Source organism: Rana temporaria, chromosome 12, assembly GCF_905171775.1.
Source record: "Rana temporaria chromosome 12, aRanTem1.1, whole genome shotgun sequence".
In the NCBI taxonomy this organism is placed as follows: Eukaryota; Metazoa; Chordata; class Amphibia; order Anura; family Ranidae; genus Rana; species Rana temporaria.
The window spans coordinates 55,184,207-55,209,350 of record NC_053500.1 but is presented as its reverse complement, the minus strand read 5'-3'; the positions used below and the strand labels follow the sequence as shown (position 1 = coordinate 55,209,350).

The 25,144-nt window shown below is 44.9% G+C and overlaps 1 protein-coding gene across 3 annotated transcripts in view; it reads right to left on the bottom strand.

Moving 5' to 3' along the window:
• SLC26A11 (solute carrier family 26 member 11) overlaps window positions 1–25,144 on the bottom strand; it is a 95,815-nt gene that overhangs the window by 41,587 nt on the left and 29,084 nt on the right. For all 3 annotated transcript variants that reach the window (XM_040331783.1, XM_040331784.1, XM_040331782.1), the window contains exons 8-11: window positions 22,555–22,627; window positions 14,274–14,324; window positions 10,805–10,865; window positions 10,671–10,726 (exon numbers count right to left, since the gene is read on the bottom strand). In XM_040331783.1, coding sequence (XP_040187717.1) covers window positions 10,671–10,726; window positions 10,805–10,865; window positions 14,274–14,324; window positions 22,555–22,627 — 241 coding nt within the window. The remainder of the gene's footprint in view (window positions 1–10,670; window positions 10,727–10,804; window positions 10,866–14,273; window positions 14,325–22,554; window positions 22,628–25,144) is intronic.

The window sequence follows — 25,144 nt, the reverse complement described above, 5'->3', positions numbered from 1 at the left end:
GACTTTATAGGCCTAACACAGATATAATAAAAAATATAAGATGTATTTGGAGAGAAAAGCATACAAGATAAATATATATCTATATATATATATATATCTATATATATATATATATCTATATATATATATATATATATATATATCATTGGCCGTTCATAGAAAGGCCTAAGAACAAAAATGATAACACACCACCTACAAACCAGATAAGATATAATACACTGGAGAAAAAGACACCAAGGTCGCTTCCTACTAGTAAGTATATTAACCACTTAAGCCCCGGACCATTTTGTTGCTAAATGCCCAGGCCAGGTTTTGCGATTCGGCACTGTGTCGCTTTAACAGACAATTGCGCGGTCGTGTGATGTGGCTCCCAAACAAAATTGGCGTCCTTTTTTCCCCACAAATAGAGCTTTCTTTTGGTGGTATTTGATCACCTCTGCGGTTTTTTATTTTTTGCGCTATAAACAAAAATAGAGCGTCAATTTTGAAAAAAAATGCAATATTTTTTACTTTTTGCTATAATAAATATCTCCCAAAAACATATATAATTTTTTTTTTCCCTCAGTTTAGGCCGATACGTATTCTTCTACCTATTTTTGGTAAAAAAAAAAAATCGCAATAAGTGTTTATCGATTGGTTTGCGCAAAATTTATAGCGTGTACAAAATAGGGGATAGTTTTATTGCATTTTTATTCATTTTTTTTTTTTACTACTAATGGCGGCGATCAGCGTTTTTTTTTGTGAATGCGACATTATGGCGGACTCTTCGGACAATTTTGACACATTTTTGGGACCATTGTCATTTTTACAACAAAAAATGCATTTAAATTGCATTGTTTATTGTGAAAATGACAGTTGCAGTTTGGGAGTTAACCACAGGGGGCGCTGTAGGAGTTAGGGTTCACCTAGTGCGTGTTTACAACTGTAGGGGGGTGTGGCTGTAGGACTGACGTCATCGATCGAGTCTCCCTATAAAAGGGATCACTCGATCGATGCAGCCGCCACAGTGAAGCACGGGGAAGCCGTGTTTACATAAGGCTCTCCCCGTTCTTCAGCTCCGGGAAGCGATCGCGATGGGGCGGCTATAAACGAATAGCCGCGCCGTCGTCCCGGATCGCTCCCCGAGGTAAGCCGCCCGCTGCGGGGGGATCCCGATCGGACCCCCGACCCGCTAGAAGGCAGGGACGTATATATACGCCCATCTGCCTGTACGTGCCATTCTGTGGACGTAAATAGGCGTGCGGCGGGCGTTAAGTGGTTAACATACAAATTATGGAGGGTGGTGTGTCATATGCAGCTCAGCTCGACATGTTGCGCGTATTGAAATGACGCTTCTTCAGGAGCTTATGGCGTGTTCTGTGTATTATATATTATCTGGTTTGTAGGTGGTGTATTATCATTTTCGTTCTTAGGCCTTTCTATGAACGGCCAATGATATATATATATATATATATATATATATATATATATATATATATATATATATATATATATATATATATATATATGTATGTTTTGATTGATCTTGTATGCTTTTCTCTCAAAATAAATGTATATTTTTATTATATCTGTGTTATGCCTATAAAGTCCATCATCTGCCAACTTATTTAACAATCGGGACATGGCATTGTGTACCTCGCTCTCATACCCACAGTTTCACTCTGTGATGATATGATTTTTTAATTACCCATTTAAAATAAGTATTTTTTTTGTGGCTAATCCTACTTACCTCGGTGAATGGAGCATCAGACGGATGCTGCAGCTGCCCCCCGGTGTCTCTGCACTGAGAACCGAGCCACCAAACATTGCCGATATCTCGGTTCTCACTTCTTCCGGAGTGGAGAGATGCTGCCTGTCAGTAAGCAGCTCTCCTGATCTGCTTCTCCACACTCATTGGAGCGATAAGCTGTGGAGGGGAAGGGAGCGTCTGTCTCAGCGGCTCGCTGAGACTGCCATCAATCATGGCAGATGGTAGATCCAGACTTTGAAGTCGGGATGACGCGCTGACTCGACTGATGGCAATGACGTCAGCGGAGAGCAGACTTCAGAGCGCGCTGCGCTGAAAACAGGTCACAGGAGTGCAAAACGAATTGCACTCCTGTGACCCATAGGAGAAGCCCAGCCTAAAAACCTCAGGCTGGACTTCTCCTTTAAGGGCAGATGACTTTACTTCCTTGAATCCATCTACCCTTAGCTCAGCCATGCTGGCAGGAGAGTGTGCTTAGCCGAGAAAGCCCCTCCTCCAGATGAAAGAAAATAATGCCCATGAAGATGTGTGAAATCATTTTAGCCTAGGCCAGAAACCAACCGAAAAAATGTAAAGTAAATACATTATACCTTCCTATATAATTAATAATGCTAGCAGCATAGGGTTTAAATATAGTTAATGTTGATTGAGCATGTTTAAATGTTGTTTAACCACTTAAAGTGGAGTTCCACCCATAAATATAACATTACATCAGTAGTTTTAAAAAAGGGATTTTTAATACAGCTTACCTGTAAAATCCTTTTCTTGGAGTACATCACGGGACACAGAGCGGCATATTCATTACTATGTGGGTTATATGGAGTACCTTCAGGTGATGGACACTGGCAATCTCAAACAGGAAGTGCCCCTCCCTATATAACCCCCTCCCATAGGAGGAGTACCTCAGTTTTGTAGCAAGCAGTATGCCTCCCAAAATGGTCCCCATAAGAGGGGTGGGAGCTCTGTGTCCCGTGATGTACTCCAAGAAAAGGATTTTACAGGTAAGCTGTATTAAAAATCCCTTTTTCTTTCTCGTACATCACGGGACACAGAGCGGCATATTCATTACTATGTGGGATGTCCCAAAGCAATGCTTACAATGAGGGGAGGGAGAACATCTTCCCAAGACAAAAGGATTTAATTTAGAGATACTCAAATCATAATAAATCCAACTTAGTTGAGAAAAATAATTTTTAAATTTAACTCAAAAGGGAGCCCCCGGAATCCGAGGGTCTCAAACTGCAGCCTGCAGCACTGCCTGCCCAAAGGCTGTATCAGTATTCCTTCTTACGTCCAACTGGTAGAATTTTGTAAACGTGTGGACAGAAGACCAGGTTGCCGCCTTGCAAACTTGAGCCATAGAGATCTGGTGGTGTGCTGCCCAGGAGGCGCCCATGGCCCTAGTAGAATGAGCCTTTAATGATAACGGAGGAGGCAACCCTTTCAAGCCGTAGGCCTGAGTGATTAACTGTTTAATCCATTTCGAGATGGTGGATTTTGCAGCTGCCTGCCCCTTCTTGGGCCCATCCGGTAAAATGAACAACACATCTGTTTTCCGGATCTTCTCTGTAGCTTTAAGATAGGCCTTCATGGCCCTGACAATATCCAAGGTATGCAGCAACCCTTCCTTTCTGGAAGTAGGTTTATTGAAGAAGGATGGTAATACCAAATCCTGGTTTAGATGAAAACTGGATATAACCTTCGGTAGGAAGGAAGGATGAGGGCGGAGAACGACCTTGTCCTTATGTAAAATAAGATATGGTTCCTTACAGGATAAGGCTGCCAGTTCCGATACTCTTCTGGCGGAAACTATGGCGACCAAAAATACTAACTTCCTTGTCAGTAAAACCAAAGGAATTTCAGCCAACGGCTCAAAAGGTTGTTTCTGTAAACTAGACAGAACAAGATTTAAATCCCACGGACAAAGCGGGGATTTAACTGGAGGATTAATACGTAAGACCCCTTGAAGGAAGGTCTTAACTAGCGAGTGGGTGGCCAGCGGCCGCTGAAAACCACACTGACAAAGCTGAAATCTGCCCTTTGATTGTGCTTAATGCCAGTCCTTTATCCACTCCTAGCTGGAGAAAACTTAATACTCTATCGATGGTAAACTTGCGAGAAAGCCATCGCTTGGACTCACACCAGCCTACATAGGCCTTCCAGACCCTGTAATAAATCACCCTAGAGACCGGTTTCCTGGCTCTGATTAGGGTAGAGAAAACTTTCTGAGACAGACCTCTACCCCTGAGAATCAGGGATTCAGCCTCCAGGCCGTCAAATTTAGATGCCGTAAGGCAGGGTGGAGGATCGGACCTTGCGATAGCAGGTCTGGCCGTAGAGGAAGAGTCCAAGGGTCTCCCACTACCATCTTCAGGATTAGTGAATACCATGCCCTTCTGGGCCATGCTGGAGCTACCAGGATGACTGGTATGTGCTCCACCCTGATCCTGCGCAGCAGGCGGGGTAGTAACTGGAGCGGGGGAAATGCATAAAGAAGTTTGAACTGATGCCAAGGGCAAACTAACGCATCGGTTCCGCAGGCTCTGGGATCCCTTGTGCGGGACATGAACCTGTCTAGCTTCTTGTTTAGTCTCGATGCCATGATATCCACGTCCGGCACTCCCCACTTCTGGCAGAGTGTCTGAAAGACCTGTGGATGCAGAGACCACTCCCCCGGCAATAGAGTCTGGCGACTTAAGAAGTCCGCCTGTAGGTTGTCCACTCCGGGAATGAATATAGCCGATATGCAGGGCACATGGGCTTCTGCCCACAAGAAAATCAAGCTCACTTCTTTCTGAGCGGCTTGACTCTTGGTTCCCCCTTGGTGATTTATGTATGCCACCGCCGTGGCATTGTCCGATTGTATTCTCACCGGGAACCCCTGCAGTTTGGACGTCCAAGCCCTGAGGGCTAGTCGGGCAGCTCTGAGCTCCAAGATATTGATGGGCAACTGCTTCTCTGCCGCTGCCCAAGTGCCCTGGCGAGTGCAACCATCCAAAATTGCTCCCCAGCCGATCAGGCTGGCGTCTGTGGTTACTATCTTCCAGGTCACAGGACTGAACGTCTTTCCCTTCAGGAGATTCTGAGGGTTTAACCATCAAGATAGACTTTGCCGGACTCTTGGTGAGAGTGGCAAAGGAATCTCCAAGGCCTGAGGCCTCTTGCTCCATGCTGACAGGATGGCTGCCTGCAGGATGCGAGTGTGGCTCTGAGCATACGGTACCGCCTCGAAGGTGGCCACCATCTTGCCTAGTAGCCGCATACATAGGCGAACAGTTGGCTTTCTCTTGCTCAGAACTATTTGTATTAGCTCTTTGATGGCCTTGACCTTTAATAGAGGTAGGACACCTTCTGTTGTTCTGTATCCAATCTCATGCCGAGATATTCCAGCTGCCTTGTGGGCCGAAATGCTGATTTGTCTCGATTTAGGACCCAGCCGAACCTCTCGAGGTACTGAACCGTGAGGGCGACTGCTCGTTCCAGGCCAGGAAACGAGTGGTCTACGACCAAGAGGTCGTCCAGGTAAGCCAGGACCGTGACCCCTTGGGTCCTTAGATTGGCTAGGATTGGGGCTAGGACCTTCGTGAATACCCGGGGGGCCGTAGCCAACCCGAAGGGGAGCGCCACAAATTGGAAATGACGCTGAGCCACCGAGAAGCGTAGAAATACCTGATGTGGCTGAAAAATTGGCACATGAAGGTAAGCATCCTTTATGTCTATGGACGCCATGAAGTCGTCCTTCTGGAGCACGGCGACAGCTGACCGAATAGTTTCCATCCGGAATGAGCGGACCTTTAGGTACGCATTTACTCCCTTTAAGTCCAAAATTGGCCTGACATCGCCGTTGGGCTTTGGGATGATAAACAGGTTGGAGTAGAACCCCAAGCCCTGTTCCTGGACTGGTACCTCTACTATCACCTTCTGGCACAGCAGATGATTCAATGCCGCCATCAATGCAGCTCCCTTCACCGGGTCGCCTGGTACTCTTGACTCCTGGTAATGAGGAGGAGGGAATTCTGAAAATTCTAGTTTGTAGCCCGTGGCCACGGAAGACCGTACCCAGCAGTCGGGAATGCTGGCCTCCCAAACCTCTGCAAAGAGACGTAGCCTTCCCCCCACCATCGTGGGTGGGGGCGCCCCTTCATAAGGCCGCCTTGGGGGCTGGCTTCGCCGGCTTGCGGTACCACTGCTTCTTGCCCCCAGTGGCTTGGCCTTGTGGCTTATTGTTAAAGCCTGATCTTGCAGGAGGCCATCGATACTGTCTGGTATTAGAGGGCCCCTGTCCCGGGGAGGGCTGGCGCTTAAACGCGGGCCCTCGGGCTTTCTTCTTGACTGGCAAGAGAGTGCTTTTGCCGCTTGATATAGTCTGAATATATCTATCCAGATCTTCTCCGAAGAGTCGTCCTCCATGGAAGGGAAACCCTACCAGGAGCTTTTTGCATGGGGGCTCAGCCTCCCAACTCTTCAACCATAAGAGCCTTCTCATATGGATTAGAAATAAGGATAAACGTGATGCCTGCTGGATGGAGTCCTTGATAGCATCCACCGTAAAGCGTATAGCCCTCGGTATATCCGAAAATTCCTCTGCCTGCTGGGCAGGGATAAGTTTAAGCATTTGCTTAGTCTTATCTGATAATGCTTGGGTAATTCCAATAGCAGCCACAGCGGGCTGAACTATCGCCCCTGCTGAAGTAAAGGAGGCTTTCAGTAATGTTTCCAAGCGTTTATCAACCGGATCCTTAAACACCTGTACGTTTTCCACCGGACAAGTTAAAGATTTGTTCACATAGGAGATGGCTGCGTCCACCGCCGGGGGCGCCCATCTTTTGGAGAATTTCTCCTCCATAGGATATAAAACAGAGAATTTTTTAGGTGGTAAAAAGACTCTATCTGGCTTAATTCAATCCTGAAACATGACCTCCTCGAGTAGAGGATGGATCGGGAAAACTGCGTTGCTTTGAGGCGTTCTTAAAGAGCCTAAAGCTGAAACCGCCGATACTTGAGGTTCTGGTATGGGTAACTTAAATGCCTCATGGACCATGTCCGTTAAGGCCTGAACCCACAAACTTTCCCCTTGGGAGGCTGAACCAGACCCCTCAGTATCCAGATCCTCGATCTCTGAACCACCCTGGTCCAAAGCGTCAAGTCTATCCAATTCCCCCAGGGAAAGGATTTCTGTGTCTGAGGGTTCTTGCTCGGGTGACGGAGACCTAGTCCGCTTTCTACCCGATATAGCTTTAGCTATCCTTTTTGCCATTCTTTTCTCTAGTTCACCTAAAGAAACAGCAAGAACTCTCTCAGTGACATAGCCGGGGTTGGACTGACCTGGATCAGCCCCAGCACCAGATCCCCCAGGTCCCATCAAGGCGTGCCCTGATATGTCCTGTGGGGAGAGCAGCGGCATAGCCGTGTCTGAGCCCTCGGATTTTGCGGGGGAATCCCCACCCTTTGTACCCTCTGACCCAGAAGGCATGGTACAATACCGAGGTACACCTGCTATCACCCAGCCACAGACGTAGCTAAGGGGATCTGTCGGTTTGGGAGCGATAGAGACTAACGCCCAAACTGAGAAGGGAGATCAGCAGTTCTTTCTCTTCTTCTCTTTTTCTTTTTTTTTTTTTTGAAGAGGAAAAGAAACCACTCTGTCTCCCACTAAGTATTGCCAATAGTCATCTGCTGAAAAAAGGAAAAGAAAACCTATCTGTAGGTTTGACAGTCTTTAGAAAAACTGCAATTCTTCCTTTCGCCACCGGGTGTCCTCGGCGTGCTCCGCTCTGTGTCCTCCTCTCCTCTAGCTCAGGATGACACTGAGCTCTTGGCAGCTAATGGAAGGACCTCCCCTTCCTTTATTTGTGATTCGCCGCCCACACCACGGAAACGGCGCGAACATCGTTTATATCTCGGGCACGCGCGCGGGGGCCATCACACATGGAGGAGGACGGAGCAACGCAGGCACCCAGGCAGGTAAGCCCTTTAGGTAGGTCACAGACCTCCTTCTAGCATGGGAAAAAGACTCCCCTCTTACAGAGATCCCACACCTAGCGCCAGCAGCCCAGCTAAGCAACACTTACCAGGGAGGTCACATATTACTGGGGAAAAAAGATTGAATCATCCTGTCTCTGTCATAGACATAGTGATTCCTTGCCAATGCAGAGCATACCCAGGCCTGCCCCCCTGTGCACCCCCTGTAGGGAACCTGCTAAGAACCAAGTTCCGCAAGCTCCCCCAATACTTACCTGCTCCATGCCGCAGGACTTTTGCACAGCAAGAGGTCCAATCTTCCCCCATCTCCGTGGGTGGCGTCTAGACCTTCAGGCCCTGGGTTCCTATGAAGGAGCCACTGTCCTGGGCCCATATAGCACCCTGGCAACAGAAACATTAGGCCCCCAAAGGTTTCTAAGTTCTGGGCCCAGGGTCCAGCTCTCTGAACAGAAAGCATTATGGGCTACACCCCAATGGTTTGGGGTCCGGTTGCTGACCACTTTAGCACTGAGGCCTTTGGACAGAACCGGTTAGCCCACCTTAATCCCAAGGATGTGGAGGTAAGCTAAACCATGACCAACACCTAAGACACTGGCGAAAAAACTGAGGTACTCCTCCTATGGGAGGGGGTTATATAGGGAGGGGCACTTCCTGTTTGAGATTGCCAGTGTCCATCACCTGAAGGTACTCCATATAACCCACATAGTAATGAATATGCCGCTCTGTGTCCCGTGATGTACGAGAAAGAAAAAATGTCATTAGTCCTTTAAGAATTTTTTTTTTTTTAGATGCCTTCAAAGTGTTGTTGCTAGGCAGAATAGTTAATCTTCCCTCTTCCTGCACTTAGGTGCTTAAGCTTCCTAACCTACACCGCACAGACTCCTGGGAATGTAGTGGGTGTAACTTTCCAGGAGTCTGTGCACTCCCCAGTCTCGAAGAATCATGTGACTTGGACAGTACAGGTGCTGAAACCTGATCTGAAACCTATTTCACTGCTTGTGCAGCACTAAGCATGTGCGAGATCTGCAAGGCTGAAATCCAGGAAGTCATACAGTCTGGCTTCATGATGCCCACACTTAAGATGGCCCCAGTCAATTTCTATTTTATAAAGTGTCTAAATGCTGTAACAACCTAACAAAACGGACCTTAGTTTACAGACTAACTTTACTAGAATACATTAAGCTTGTGTATTACAGGGGTATTTATATTTAAAAAGTGAAATTGTGGCCGGAACTCCGCTTTAACCCCCGGACCATATTGCTGGTCAAAGACCAGAGCACTTTTTGTGATTCGGCACTGCGTCACTTTAACTGACAATTGCGCGGTTGTGCGACGTGGCTCCCACACAAAATTGGCATCCTTTTTTTCCCACAAATAGAGCTTTCTTTTGGTGGTATTTGATCACCGCTGCGGTTTTTAGTTTTTGCGCTATTAACGAAAATAGAGCGACAATTTTGAAAAAAAAAAAGAATATTTTCTACTTTTTGCTATAATAAATATCCCCCAAAAATATATAAAACAACTATTACTGGCTGCTGGGCGAGGTGACGTATAGCTAGGTGCTCTCGCCCAGCGGAGCGGACCGGCCGCCGTATAACTGCGGCGGCTGGTCGGCAAGCAGTTAAAGGGGTCAATTAAAAAAATCAATAAAAAAAAAGAAAAACCACAACACAAAATTGTAAAACTTTTCCAAAAGAATGTTAAAATGTTATGGTTTATAAGAGCAATGCCAAGAAAATTCACAGACTTGTAGATCACATTTGTCATGAAATAATTTTTCAAGTCAGCCCTTTACCTAAAATATGTGAGTACCGGTATATTGAATTGCTACATGGCAACTGATAAATTAAGGGTTATAACAAAGCATAAATAACTGGAGGCATTTTCATAAAACATGTGAGCAGGTAGGCCATTTATGTCAGATGAGACGGGCAATGCCTCTTATGCACAAAAATACATCTACCCGTCTGCTTACAGCATCCTGCAGCATATAAACTGAGCTGTGCATATGCAGCTCAGCTTACATCACTGGCACAGCCTCCGTGCACTGGGATGACCGATTCCTGTGCATGTGTGGAAGTTACATCATCCCATGCCAGTCGATGGAGATGACTGAAGACTAGCACTTGGGGACAACATGCCGATGAGGAACACCCCTTGTCCTTCGAATGTTAGAGAGAGAGATGCAGAGGAGGTGAGCTGTGGAGGGGGGAGAGGGTGAGCTGAGGACAAGGGGGAGAGCTGTGGACGAGGGGGGAGAAGGTGACATGCACAAATATATACAGGGACAGGGCCGAGAGGGGGAGCTGTGCACAGGGCCGAGAGGGGGAGCCGTGCACAGGGCCGAGAGGGGGAGCCGTGCACAGGGCCGAGAGGGGGAGCCGTGCACAGGGCCGAGAGGGGGAGCCGTGCACAGGGCCGAGAGGGGGAGCCGTGCACAGGGCCGAGAGGGGGAGCTGTGCACAGGGCCGAGAGGGGGAGCTGTGGACAGAGGCCAGAGGGAGAGCTGTGAAAAGGGGCGAGCTGTGGACAGGGGAAAAATGGTGAGCTGTGGGCGGGAGGAGAGAAGGTGACACATGGATGGGAGAGGGAGAGTTGTGGACAGGGGGAAGATAGTAAGCTGTGGATAGGGGGAGGGAAAGTGAGCTGTGAACGAGGGGGGGGGGGAGCTAAGGTGAGCTGTAGACTGGGGAAAGAAGGTGAGCCTTGATCACACCCATTATTTGGCATCACTTTACTCCTCTTTCCTGAGGAATGCCAGGATTGGGGTGGGGTAGGCTAGTGGGGATGGTGGGTTTCTGCACCTATAGTCTGAGGAAAAAAAGCCCTGACCACAACAATAGCCATACTCTGTAAATTACAGCTGTGTGCAACAGTGTTTACTGTTATACCTGTATCTGCCAGGAAATAAAAAAGTTGATATAGCAATGTGCTATCTCACCTGTAAGAATGCCACCAGCTGGGGTACACACTCCAGTCTGAGAGTTCAGTGCTGTCCTAAAACACATACATATTGTCAGAGATACAAAGACCAATTGCATATACATTATTAATACGATTTACACATTTACTCACCTGCCAAAGCTACCTGTTACGGGGTATGAGGACAAGAAGGAGCCCAGGATATTTGTAAGGCCTACAGAAAATAAAGCTTGTTAGAAAAAAATAAACTTCACAGTCTCTAAGCAAGCACATGTAGTGATGTTACCACAGCCTATCATATTTACTTCATACCCCGGTAGACTTATTCACAGTTGTTATTTGTCACACATATTGCTGCATGAATATGAGACAATGCTCTTGTGATCCCACTTCCTGTTAGAAGAGGCAGCTACTTTAGTCCTCTGTGGTTTGACTGTATGTAGGCACGTAGTCACCCTCTCTTGCTCACTCCAGATATAGACTATAGATTTGTAGTGTTTATAGAGCAGCGTACATGGTCGCAGAGAACATGCACTGCTCATACCAAACAAAAAAAAGGGAGCGAGAAAAGGAGATGTTTGGGACCTCAGGGAGGAGAGTACATAGAGACTGAAAAACACAACAAAAGAGGCAAAAATGAATCTTCCAATGGGGACACCTGTCCTGTCTCTAAACAGGGAATGCTCAGCACCTTGTAGACATTTCCTCACTTATTGATGCCTCTCAGGACAGTAAGTAAAGGGGAAAGAAGAGTCAGTGGGGGAGGGTTGGAGAGCCAAGTATCAGTAGACTGGTGGTGGAGAGATGCAGGAGAGCCCTGGAAAGGCGAGTATCAGTGGATCAGTACTGGAGAGGAGAGGATCAGTGTTGAAAAGGTGTAGGGGGGGGCACGAGAAGAGCATCATTGCTGGAGAGGAGAGCATCAGTGGATCAGTGCTGGAAAGGAGAGCATCAGTGATGGAGAGGAGAGCATCAGTGGATCAGTGATGGAGAGGAGAGCATCAGTGGATCAGTGTTGGAAAGGCACATATCAGTGGATCAGTGCTGGATAGGTGTAAGGGAGTGATGTAGAGGAGAGCATCAGTGCTGGAGAGGATCAGTTTTGGATAGGCAAATATCAGTGGATCAGTGCTGGAGAGGTGTAGGGGAGTGATGGAGAGGATCAGTGCTGGAGAGGTGTAGGGGAGTGATGGAGAGGATCAGTGCTGGAGAGGATCAGTGCTGGAGAGGAGAGGATTAGTGCTGGAGAGGAGAGGATTGTGCTGGAGAGGAGAGGATTGTGCTGGAGAGCAGAGGATTAGTGCTGGAGAGGAGAGGATTGTGCTGGAGAGCAGAGGATTAGTGCTGGAGAGGTGAGTATCATTTTTTTTTTGTTTTGTTTTTCCCACTTCAGACTTAACCATTTACCGGAGGAAGGTAGCGAGATTTTCCCGCCATTCATTTGCCCAACAAATCTCCTTCTGGTTTCGCATCATATGTGGAAGTTTTTATTTGTATATGTATTTTTTTTTTAATAACACTTTAACCCTTTAGTGCCTTCGTGGCCCTTCTACCCCCCTTCCCTCCCCACCCCCCTCCCCTCCCCCTGTACCTCCAGTTACCTTTTTGTATATTCTATTCAGTCTTATCTTCTATCTTGTTGCTTTCTTAAATTGTATCCCGCCCTGGATATCTAAATAATCTTACAAAGTCATACCCTATGCCCTATGCACCCATTAACTCCGCAAATACCATGGAATATTTTAACTCTGACCACTTTGACCATGTCTTTTCATATTCCTCCAAGCCATCTGTGTCACTTAGCCTTAAGGATTCTAAGTTTTGAATCGAGTTTATTTTGTTGCACCATTCTTTAATGGGGGGACTTTCCTTGTCTTGCCAGTGACTGGCTATCAGACTTTTAGCAGCTGTTAAAAGATGGGGTAAAATACTTTTTTGATATTGTTTCATAGGTAATCTGATCCTTTGGTGCAAGCATCCCCATGGATCATCTGGAATCTCTATGTCCGTTATTTTGGTGATTAACTGTCTAATCCTTCTCCAGAACCACTTAATTTTTGGACATTGCCACCATATATGCGCCATATCTCCGGTCTGTCTACATCCTCGCCAGCACAATTCTGAGGCTTCCTTCTTATATTTATGAGCCTTGTCTGGGGTGATATACCATCGCATCAGACATTTGTAATTTAGTTCGATTATTTTACTATTAGCTGACGAGGTATGCACTCTTCTCCATATTTGTTTTAATTCGAGGAGACTCAAAGAGGATCCCAATTCTTCCTCCCATTTATTGATATATGGTGGAATGTCCAAGTGACCCACTTCTATTAGACATTTATACATTTTTGAAATGACTCCTTTCCCTGAATCCCCCTGACAAATTCTCTCCAGGGGACGTAGGTTTTCCACAGATCTATGTGGCTGTGGGAGAGCCTCAAAAAAGTGTTTTAACTGGCCATATCGCCATTCGTTTATCTCTATTTCCTCCCCTCTGGCCTTTAATTCCTCATAGGTACCCAATTTGTCTTGCGTCATGACATCCTTGGAGAGGTGAGTATCAGTGCTGGAGAGGGGAGTATCAGTGGATCGGTGCTGGAGAGGGGAGTATCAGTGGATCAGTGCTGGAGAGGGGAGTATCAGTGGATCAGTGCTGGAGAGGGGAGTATCAGTGGATCAGTGCTGGAGAGGGGAGTATCAGTGGATCAGTTCTGGAGAGGGGAGTATCAGTGGATCAGTTCTGGAGAGGGGAGTATCAGTGGATCAGTGCTGGAGAGGGGAGTATCAGTGGATCAGTGCTGGAGAGGGGAGTATCAGTGGATCGGTGCTGGAGAGGGGAGTATCAGTGGATCGGTGCTGGAGAGGGGAGTATCAGTGGATCGGTGCTGGAGAGGGGAGTATCAGTGGATCGGTGCTGGAGAGGGGAGTATCAGTGGATCGGTGCTGGAGAGGGGAGTATCAGTGGATCGGTGCTGGAGAGGGGAGTATCAGTGGATCAGTGCTGGAGAGGGAAGTATCAGTGGATCAGTGCTGGAGAGAGGAGTATCAGTGGATCAGTGCTGGAGAGGGGAGTATCAGTGGATCAGTGCTGGAGAGGGGAGTATCAGTGGATCGGTGCTGGAGAGGGGAGTATCAGTGGATCGGTGCTGGAGAGGGAAGTATCAGTGGATCGGTGCTGGAGAGAGGAGTATCAGTGGATCAGTGCTGGAGAGGGGAGTATCAGTGGATCAGTGCAGGAGAGGGGAGTATGAGTGGATCAGTGCTGGAGAGGTGTGTAGAAGTACTGGACACTTGTCAATTTTTACCACCCCCAACTGCAAGTGTAAATTGGTAACGTTCATTAAACATTCACTGGTAGTGAATCAATGACTATCATTTAAAAAAATGCACCAGGAAGATTCACTGCTTTAATATTATGCCCCTAAGGTACCCTTGGTACATATATTATAACGTTTCTTGTTATTTTTCTTCTCCTGAACACAGGTTTATTAAATGTAAAAAAAAAAAAAAAGCAAAATGAACCTTCAAAAAATAACATTCAACTATTTTTCCAAAAACACTAACTTTTTCATAGATGGGAAAACAAAGATGCCAAAAAAATAAATAAAAAAATTGTTGTTACCAATGGCCAGAAGCTCTTGGTTGGTATTTATTCTGTAGTTATTCTGAGATGCTGCAACACAAAGAGCACATTATTATAACAGATACCCACACTCCAAAGACATGCTGGTAGGTAAATTGGATCTTGTCCAAATTGAACCAGTATATACAGTATATGTATATCTTTGTGTATGACTGTGTGTCCCAAGCGTGTCACGATCCTACAGGGTAAAATGACCGCACCAGCCAAGCAGACACTGGCTGGAAAAAGCGCCCAGAGGCGATTCAGTTCGCATGAGTAGCGCTATACAAGTCGTTCATTCATTCATACATACAATACAAATTAATCTTTAGAAATGTAACAAGTAGCACTTTCTGATCACTCCTATATCCATTGATCACTGAAAAATAGTGAAGAGCCTCCCATTCATTCAAGTACAGTGCAGCTCAGGATGCAGAGAAAGGGACCATCTTCAGGGCCATGTTTACATACTCAGGAATGCACAGGTGTTCTGCACGAACACAGCCGTTGCTTCCAAATTGACATCCGTGTGGGTCTGGGTGCATGTCCTCTTGCATGAGCTCATGCGGTCTGCGTTCAGGGTCATGTAGCCACACTGATTTCAGATTGGGAGCAGAGGCTGCATCCTAATGGACATGAATGAGACTGCATGGGCATCCCCATGTAGGTAAACACAGCTCTCCATGGGCATACACTTTAGTACTCCTAATGTGAACGAGTCCTAGGAATGTAGCAAGTTATGTTGTGTTTGTGTGCACCAACAATGATTTTTTAATTTTTATTATTGAAAATAGCGGTTTGCTAAACATTTACACAACTATTGCAGGGCCTATAAAATCAGTAGCACATTTTTTTTTATTCTACAGGTCACGTGCTTTCAGAAAACATGTGATTGGGGGGTCTTTTACAGACTTCGAAAGCTGTATGTGAAAAATTATGACCTAAGTTTTTTTAGAGTAAATTTTTTGTTTCTTTTACAGTTTTGCACACCATCCCTTTATACCATTTCATAAAAAGGCGCAATTTTAAATTTACAAATATTTCATATTTATCAACTCAATACAGTTTTAGATTTTATATTTGGCAGGAATTTAGCAGGAATTTAGTAACAAGGATCTGCGTTTGTATCTGCTAATAATGTTTTTCATGTATTTCTAGCGAAAATTTTGTTTTGATAAACATTTGCGCACATGTCACAGCGCCTTAAAAATCAGTAGCGCCTTCTATTTATTCTACAGGTAATTTCAGAAAATGTATGGTGAGGGAGGGGGGTCTTTTACAACTCTGAAAGCTGCAGTGAAAAATTAAAGCCTCCAGATTTTTTGAAAAATTGATAGTTACATTTACATGTACAATCGATTTTTGAAATTTTTCAAAAAAGGCGCAATTTATAGTTTATAAATCTTTGTTGATTATTAACTCAATACAGGTTAGCCTTTATTTTTGCGAAAATATTATTTTGATAAAACATTTGCGCAAATATCACAGGGCCTTCAAAATTGGTAGGACCTTCCTTTTTATTCTACTGGTCATGTGCTTTAAAAAAAAATAGGATTTTTATAACAGCTTACCTGTAAAATCATTTTCTTGGAGTGCATCACGGGACACAGAGTCTAGTAATTACTAAGTGGGTTATATTCCACCTTCAGGTGCTGGACACTGGTGTAATCAATTAGACAGGAAGTTTCCTCCCTATATAACCCCTCCCATACTGGGAGCACCTCAGTTTCCCAATATCCCCAAACAAGAGGGGCGGGAGCTCTGTGTCCCGTGATGTACTACAAGAAAAGGATTTTACAGGTAAGCTGTTATAAAAATCCTATTTTCTTTATCGTACATAACGGGACACAGAGCCTAGTAATTACTAAGTGGGATGTCCCAAAGCAATTACTACTAAGGGGAGGGAGACACAAATAACGCAGACCGCCATCAGATGTGAGGACCTATACTGCCGCCTGCCTCATACTGCATCCTCTTGCCACCTTACATTCACCTGAAAGAAACTGGTCAAAGTATGCACCGACGACCAAGTTGCGGCCTTGCAAATCTGAGTCATAAAGGCTTGGTAATGCACCGCACATGAATCGCTTACTATCCTGGTAGGGTGCACTCTAAAGGAAACAGGGGAAAACCCTCTCTTTAAAACCACAAGCCTGAATCATAACCTGATGAATCCACATAAAAACAGTTAATAGCTGATTTTAGCGCTGCCTGCCTATTTCTAGGGTCTTCTGGCAGCACAACAAAACGTCAGGTTTCCTATATATGAAACCTTCAGAAAGATTTTTAACTGCTCTCATCTATATTGAGAGAAAAGTAATAACTTTTCCTTCTGCAGAACAAGGTTCTGGAAAAAAAAAAAAGGAAAGACAAAAAACATCTCCATTCAAATGAAAACTAGATCCTTCTAGGAAATAAGGCTGGGTAAGGATTTAACATCACCATACCCTTAAGAATAATTAAGTATGGCTCTATACAAAGAAAGCTGCCAATACTGAAACTCTCTTGCGGAGGCTATCACAACCAAGAACACCAATTCCGTTGTTAGAAGGATGAAGGGAAATATGGTGCATCGGCCCAAGGTGGTGAACTTGTAAGCCGACAAAACTAGACTCAATGCCCCGAGCACAAGGGCAACCTAACTGGCGAACTTATACCCCTTGGGCTAGATTCAGAAAAGAATTACGCCGGCGTATCCATAGATACGCCGCGTAATTTCTAAGCTGCACCGGCGTATCTACTTTCTGTATTCAGAAAGCTAGATACGCCGACATTAGCCTAAGATACGACTGGCATAAGTCTCTTACGCCGTCGTATCTTAGGGTGCATTCTCACCGCTAGGTGGCCGCTAGGTGGCGCTCACGTCGTTTTCGGCGGAGAGTATGCAAATTACCTAGATACGCCGATTCGCAAACGTGGGCCTGGCGTTCGTTTTTTACGTTGTTTGCGTAAGGCTTTTTCGGCGTAGTGTTGTGCCTGCTTCTATGAGGCGCACACTCAATGTTAAGTATGGACGTCGTTCCCGCTTCGACTTTTGAATTTTTTACGTCGTTTGCGCAAGTCATTTGCGAATAGGGCTGGACGTAATTTACATTCAAGTCGAAACCAATGACGTCCTTGCGACGTCATTTGGAGCAATGCACACTGGGATATGTACACGGACGGCGCATGCGCCGTTCGTACAAAACGTCAATGTCAGGTCAACACACATTAACATAAAACACGCCCCCTTACACATTTGAATTCTGTGCGCTTACGCCGGCCCCATTTACGCTACGCCCCTGCAACTTACGGAGCAAGTGCTTTGTAAATACTGCACTTGCTCCTAATTTGCGGCGGAGCGTAAATACGATACGCTGCGCCGCCGTTAGATTGCGCGCCCCTACTTAAAATTTAGCCCCCTGTCTAAAGGCCCGGATCAAAGAGTGCGAAGCAAGCTGCCTTTGAAAATACTGACAAGGTCGAGTTCGGATCCTTGGTAGAACTTAAGGCTAGCTCCATCTCCTTTCCTAATGTAGGAAGGCAAGAATTTTACCTATGACATACTTCCAAGGATGCCACTCCTTGGTTTCACACCAGGAACATGGGCCTTCCAGATCCTATGATACATGGTCCTGGAGGCCAGCTCTCCTGTATAAATCAAGGTAATTTGCCGCTTATTCTGAAAGCCCCGATCCTCAAGAATGCGTGCTAAAACAGCCAGACCATTAATTCCCATGTTTGCAAGACAGGATGGAATACCCCCTTGCAAAGTAGTGAATATATTCGCCAGCACACCAAGCATCGTATAAAAAACGTCCAAAAAATGTATTGCAAAGAAATGATGGTGATGGTTTCTTTGCAATGCGTTTTTTGGATGTTTTTTATACGATCCTCGGTGTGCTGGTGAATATATTCACATGATTGCTGTTCCAGTTCCCTGCTGGTGATCGCTTCAGCACCCTCTTTTTGTTATTGGCCATTCTCCAGGAAGGTTTTCAACTGGAATATTTATTGAGATCCTTGCAAAGTAGGTCTGGACAAGATGTAAGGGACCCTGGGGTCCTCTACTACCACCCTTAAGATTCCTGCACAGTAAGGTCATCTGGGTCATGCCAGAGCTATTAGTCTGGCTTCCGTTCCCCTCTGATGTTGCATAGAAGCCACGGTAGTAGCAGCACTGGGGGGAAGAGAGTGAATAAACCAGTGACAACTGGTCCCACGGGGTCACTAACGCATCTGACCCGAATGCGAGTGGATCCTTTGTCCTTGACACAAAGCTGTCCAACTTCTTGAGACTCCAGCGTAAACCCTGGGACCAGACTCTTTGGATAATGCTAGGTTAGTATCTACTTGTTCCAGGCTGACAGAATAATGTTTATAGCAGCCTTGAATGAAACTTAGCATAGGCAACCGCTTTGAATGAAGCCACCATCTTCCCTAGCACCTTAAGCAAAAAGGCAAATGTAAGGAACTCTTCCTTGCCTTGACCACATAGACCAGCTTTCTTATAGCGCTGACTTTGTCTGAGGCAAAAAAAATCCCTTTGGGATGTGTCCCAAACATTCCAAGCTTCTTACCGAACAAAAGAATGTACCTTTAAACTGGGATCCTAACCCAGGAGTTCTAGATACTTGACCATGCTGGACACACTTAGGTCCAGTCAAGCATGAATTCATACAAATATGTTTTAGGCAAAACATAAAAAATGTGTGCGCTGTATACACGCATACATATAGCACGTGTGCTATGGAACGGGCATCTTGCAAGCATGAACGTATTATGCAACATTGCGCAACATGTACCCATGAAGACATGTATTCCTATATGAACACAAAAGAATCCTGTATAATTAACCACTTAAGGACCCCTTCACGCCGATATACGTCGGCAGAATGGCACGGCTGGGCACATCAACGTATAGGTACGTTGTCCTTTAAGCCCAGCCGTGATGTTGCGGGCGCGCTACCGCGACCCGGTCCGAAGCTCCGTCACTGTGGGATTTGCGGACCCGATTGCCACTGGAGTCCCGCGATCGGTCCCCAGAGCTGAAGAACGAGGAGAGCCGTGTGTAAACACGGCTTCCCCGTTCTTCACTGTGGCGGTGTCATCGATCGTGTGATCCCTTTTATAGGGGGACACAATCGATGACGTCACACCTATAGCCACACCCCTACAGTTGTAAACACACTTGAGGTCACACATAACCCCATCAGCGCCCCCTGTGGTTAACTCCCAAACTGCAATAGTCATTTTCACAATAAACAATGCATTTTAAATGCATTTTTTGCTGTGAAAATGACAATGGTCCCAAAAATGTGTCAAAATTGTCCGAAGTGTCCGCCATAATGTCGCAGTAATAAAAAAAAAAAAAAAAAAAAAAAAACGCTGATCGCCGCCATTAGTAGTAAAAACATTTTTTTTTATAAAAATGCAATAAAACTATCCCCTATTTTGTAAACGCTATAAATTTTGCGCAAACCAACCGATAAACACTTATTGCGATTTTTTTTTACCAAAAATAGGTAGAAGAATACGTATCGGCCTAAACTAAGGAAAAATAATTATATTTTTTTGGGGGATATTTATTATAGCAAAAAGTTAAAAATATTGCATTTTTTTTCAAAATTGTCCCTCTATTTTTGTTTATAAAATAAAAACCGCAGAGGTGATTAAATACCACCAAAAGAAAGCTCTATTTGTGGGAAAAAAAGGATGCCAATTTTGTTTGGGAGCCACGTCGCACGACCGCGGAATTGTCAGTTAAAGCGACGCGATGCTGAATCGCAAAAAGGGGCAAGGTCCTTTAGCTGCATTTTGGTCCGGGTCTTAAGTGGTTAAAGAAACTTAAATTATCATGCCTCATTATGCAACCATGCAAAATGTAGCCGAACATGCAACTTTAGGCGATCATGCATCCTTATGCGATCCAGCATTATTTATGCAATCAAACATCTTATGCATTTTAAGCACTACCGTGCGGACAAGTACCCTTGTGTGAACAAGGACACTTGTGTGATCAAGCACCCCTGTGAGATCCAGCATCTTTATGCAATCAAGCATTTGTATGGGATTTTAAGCATTTCTGTGAAAACAAGCCTCTCTGTGTGACCAAGTATCCTTGGGTAATCAAGAACTCGTGTGTTCAGGAAACATTGTGTGATCCAGCATCTTTATGCAATCAAGCATTTTTATGAGATTTTAGGCATTTCTGTGCAAAACAAGCCTCTCCGTGTGACTTAAGCACTTTAATGTGACCAAGCATCCTCATGAGACTATGTAAAAAACATGTAAATCAATACAAACAGAAACATGTATCTTTATGTGATCAACAATAAACATGTTCTGTTACTTGATTTTACCCCATATACATTTTGTACATTCCAAACTCATGTATTGTATGCAAACATGTGGACTGGTAAAGAGGAAGTTATCCTCTGCAGACGTGCGTTTCTGCAATTTATGCGATATAACTGTTGTGCGTTAGCAATGTGCACCAGCAACTGTGCATCCCAGCAGTTGTGCATTTGGCTAGCCTGAAGCCAGTACCAGGATGAGGATCCTGTGGAGGTTTGTCTAGCAACCTATATTCCCCGGCTAGAGTTTTTAGGAGGAGAAAAAACCAAACAGTTTATGCGGGTGCCCAACCAGCAGAAATAAACTGTTTTTTTTTGTTTTTTTTTAAACCCCAAGGAGGAGAAGACAGGGGCCTTGGCTGTCTAGGCTGAGGGTAAGTTATATGCAGTACTAATCTCTGAAAAACGGCAGGTGCAACGCCAGAACTTGTGAGGCTTCCGATACCTCTGCCTCGTTAGACTGCACCTGTTCCCTGTCCTCTGATGGTGAACTTTCATCCTCAGGACTTAAATCTTGTTTGAGAATTTAGAGCAGGGAAAGGGGCACACCCTGGTTTCTGCTTTTTGGGAGGATGCTGCGAATATAGCAGTTAACCTCTTATAGACCAAAAAATGCAATGCAAAAAAAAAAAAACTTCCAAACTGACATATGCAGAGTGTCTGCAATGTTGGGGGAGGCTGCAATGCCAGACAGGGCCAATGGCTCAATCTGTTCGGCTGCCTCAAGTCTCTACAGGGGTGGATGGTATCATGCAAGCATGATTAGGGCCACCAGATTCACATGGCGATACCTTGGTCCCCTTTTATATTCCTGCTAAGATAAGACATGCAGCTACTCATGGAAGATGATCCTTAAAGGGGTTGTAAAAGTTTGTTTTTTATTTTCTAAATAGGTTACTTTAAGCTAGTGCATTGTTGGTTCACTTACCTTTACCTTAGATTTCCCTTCTAAATGTTTTTTTTTCTTTGTCTGAATTTCTCACTCCCTGTTCCTCTTCAGTAAGCTGTTCTAAATGACTTTCCACCGCTCGGATGATGGTGAAAAACTTACTGAGGAGAAACAGGAAGTGAGAAATTCAAACAAAGAAAAAAAACATTTAGAAGGGAAATTGAAGGAAAAGGTAAGTGAACCAACAATGCACTAGCTTAAAGGAACCTATTTAGAAAATAAAAGACAAGCCTTTACAACCCCTTTAAGGTATTTACCTAGGATTGTGTTCACTTACCTTATCTCCGCCGCAAGATACTCAACAGACCTTCAGGGACGGGATCCCAGACAGGGTTTCCACTCCCCTGGACCTGTACCGCATCCTGCCAGAAAATCTTTGGTATGTGGTTATAACCAAAGTACTGAAACCCAGGATCCAGCACATCGAAGAGAGGCATTACAGGCAAAAACCTTGTGCTTCGGAAACGAGGCCCCATGTACCATCCACTTTGGCCTCAATGGCACTTTGGATGGATCTGGTCTTTATGGAGGCTATTTAAATCCAGCATAGATCCCTCCGGTGGAGCTCCTCAGAGCACATCTTCACTCGTGACCAACACCTTAGACACTGGCGAAAAAAACTGAGGTGCTCTCTGTATGGGAGGGGTTATATAGGGAGGAAACTTCCTGTTTAATTGATTACACCAGTGTCCAGCACCTGAAGGTGGAATATAACCCACTTTCTAATTACTAGGCTCTGTGTCGCGTGATGTACGATAAAGATATAAATGGAACTATCTTTGGGGGGGTGGTCTTTTACAAACTCTAAAAGGCGTAAGGGAAAAACAAAAAAGCAATGGAAAAAATTACCAAAATGGTCCTTCCAGCAGAGTGGGGCCCCGGCAGTAAAAAGGTTAAACCAGCAATCTTAGGGAAAAAGTGAAAGTAACAACTCTATATACTGCACTTGACTCATAAGTTTAAGCAGGTCTTTTAGCAGCCTATATATGGTACTCACCAAAAGCTCTAGCAATGGCAACACTCTCCAGTACTCCCATCAGTGGAATGATGATAATCCCAGCTCCAATGTTCTGTTAAGATTCACCTTTTTATAGTCATTGTGTGTTTATCACATGCAGAACATATTGCAAATCCACATTAACTAAGATTCACTTTTATTATAACATTTTATTTTAGTTGAACATCCTCTAACTCTCTCCTCCAGACACCGACTTAAACACCTTATTATTGCCTAGATTATTGCCTAGGCCATAGATTATGCAATTTTTCTTCCACCATAGGTTTCATCGTTTGAGAAAAACCAGACAGGCTGCTTGTGCACAAGTTAGATGATAGCTCAACTTGAGCACAGTATTGTAACTATAATGTCTTTCCTGATGTTGTAAAGCGCTGCGTAAACTGTTGGCGCTATATAAATCCCGTATAATAATAATAACCAGGATGCCTGTACATGGATCGAAATTCAGCCGATCCCCACTGAACCGGACAAATTTTGATCCATGTATGGCCAGCTTAACACTTCCTTATAATCCTTCCATAAACAGACAACAACATTACTTAATTTAACTTAAGTGGAACTTTGCTCTCTCAATCAACATTGACTATTTTGAATCCTTATGCTGCCAGAATTAGTAAATAGATAGGAAAGTATATCATAATGACTTGTTTTAAACTGTTCTTTTACGTTTCTTTAGCCACTTTCTGGATTCCATGCCTAGGCAAACCGTGTCCCACATCCCAGAAGTCTTCAGGAGGGGGAGGAAAGTTTTTCTCAGCTAAGCACACCCTCCTGCCTGCACGCCTGATATAAGGGCAGATGAATTCCAGGAAGTAAAGGCCACATGAATTATCTTCCCTTAGTCAAGATGGCTGCGACCAGAAATGCTAGAGGGTGCTTTTCTGAATGATTTTTCATCAAAATAAAGCATGGGGACATGGATAGATGGATGGATGGATGGGCGAGTGTGCTTTGATTTTAAACAAATAATTAAATAGAGCTTTTGGTTAGTGGTGCTCAGATACAGTGTAGTTCCGCTTTAACTCACCTAAGCATTAAAGCGTTTTTTTTACCCAAACATTTCATGTGCCTGCTGTACCATGTACATGTATGAGAAAGTATCCTGTTCTCTTTGTATTGCATCATTTGTGTGAAATCCCTGGTGTTCTAGTCAGTGTCTCTGCTTTCCTATTAAAAATGTACCACACTAAGCAGGAGAACAGCTGGGAACTCAGCCTGCTCTCCTCCAATGATCAGACATGTTCTGACATGCCCCCTCCCTCATTCACTGGGAAGCTCGGTGTACTGCTGCGTCTCCTTTCTCAGCTCTTATGCAGCTGAGAACAGAGGGAATGTGATCACTTATAAAAAAAAAAAGGGAGCGCTGAGCTGTGAAGGGATGGGAAATGACTGGCTCAGTCTCTCAATGGCTTGCTGAGAGGCTGAGCAGGGTGTCAAGTCCAGGCACCTGGCGGATCCAGACTCCATGGTCGGGATTCGCCAGGTACCTGGACTGAAATCGGTGATGTCAGCAGAGCACGAACTTCAGCCCGCTCTCTTCTGAACTCCTGTGATCCATAGGAGAAGCCCCGCCAAACGTGCTTTGGCTATATGTCTCCTTTAAGCTCAAGTGACATTCCCTTGTATTGTTCCCAAGTCAGACCACCTTGCATCAATTCTATACTGCACAAACCTCTGTGGGGTGTATAGCTTAAAGCAGACAAGCGTACAGAGATTGGACATTTTGTAGTCAGGCACAGACATGGCCTAAGCCTTTTTTCACTCTCACAAACCATTATTCTCCTGTCATTTTCAATAAAATAACTATTAAAACATTAGTGGGCTCCATTCTAAAAAAGGGGTTACTGAAAATTATCCGAGGTTGTGTCATTCGTACTGAATTGTTAGAGGTCTCCAAGCTTGTACTACATCTACTCAAGAGTAAGACATCATCAGTTACATAACATGAATCATCCATGAGCACTTTTTGCCAAGGAGGTTAAAGTGTCACTAAACCCACACCATACAAAACTATTAATAAATGATGTATTACATGCTGTTCATACATACTCAGTCACTATGAGATTCATTTTCTGTATTCTGCAAAAAAAACTGGTTGATTCTGCTGTTCTATGTCCCCCTTCTGTACAAGTCCCCAATTCAGCTAGAGATTTTGCAGAGCAGTGTTGGCAGCTCTGCACATGCTCAGTTTTCAATGTATTTCTACCATGAGCATTTCCTCCCTATCACATCTGAGCAGCCCCTGTGACTATAGGGTCACACATGTGGGTGTATACACAGTGGTAAAGGACAGCTCACTCCCTTCCTTATCCTCCATGCCCACTAACCAGCTAAACACAATGGGGGTGGGACATTACATGTAGATTGATAGTCGGCTTCACCTCCATCTTATTCTGCCATACATAGGCTGAAGGGGTGTGACTGTCAGGAAGGGCATGCCAGCATTCAAGATGGTGGCCGTAGAAGACAGCCTGAAGCCTCAGTTCCTGTCAGAACACTGTTGGTGTGCCTATATACGCATCCTTGCGCGCATGTGTGCTTGCTTGATGCCAAACAGGCTATTTAAACT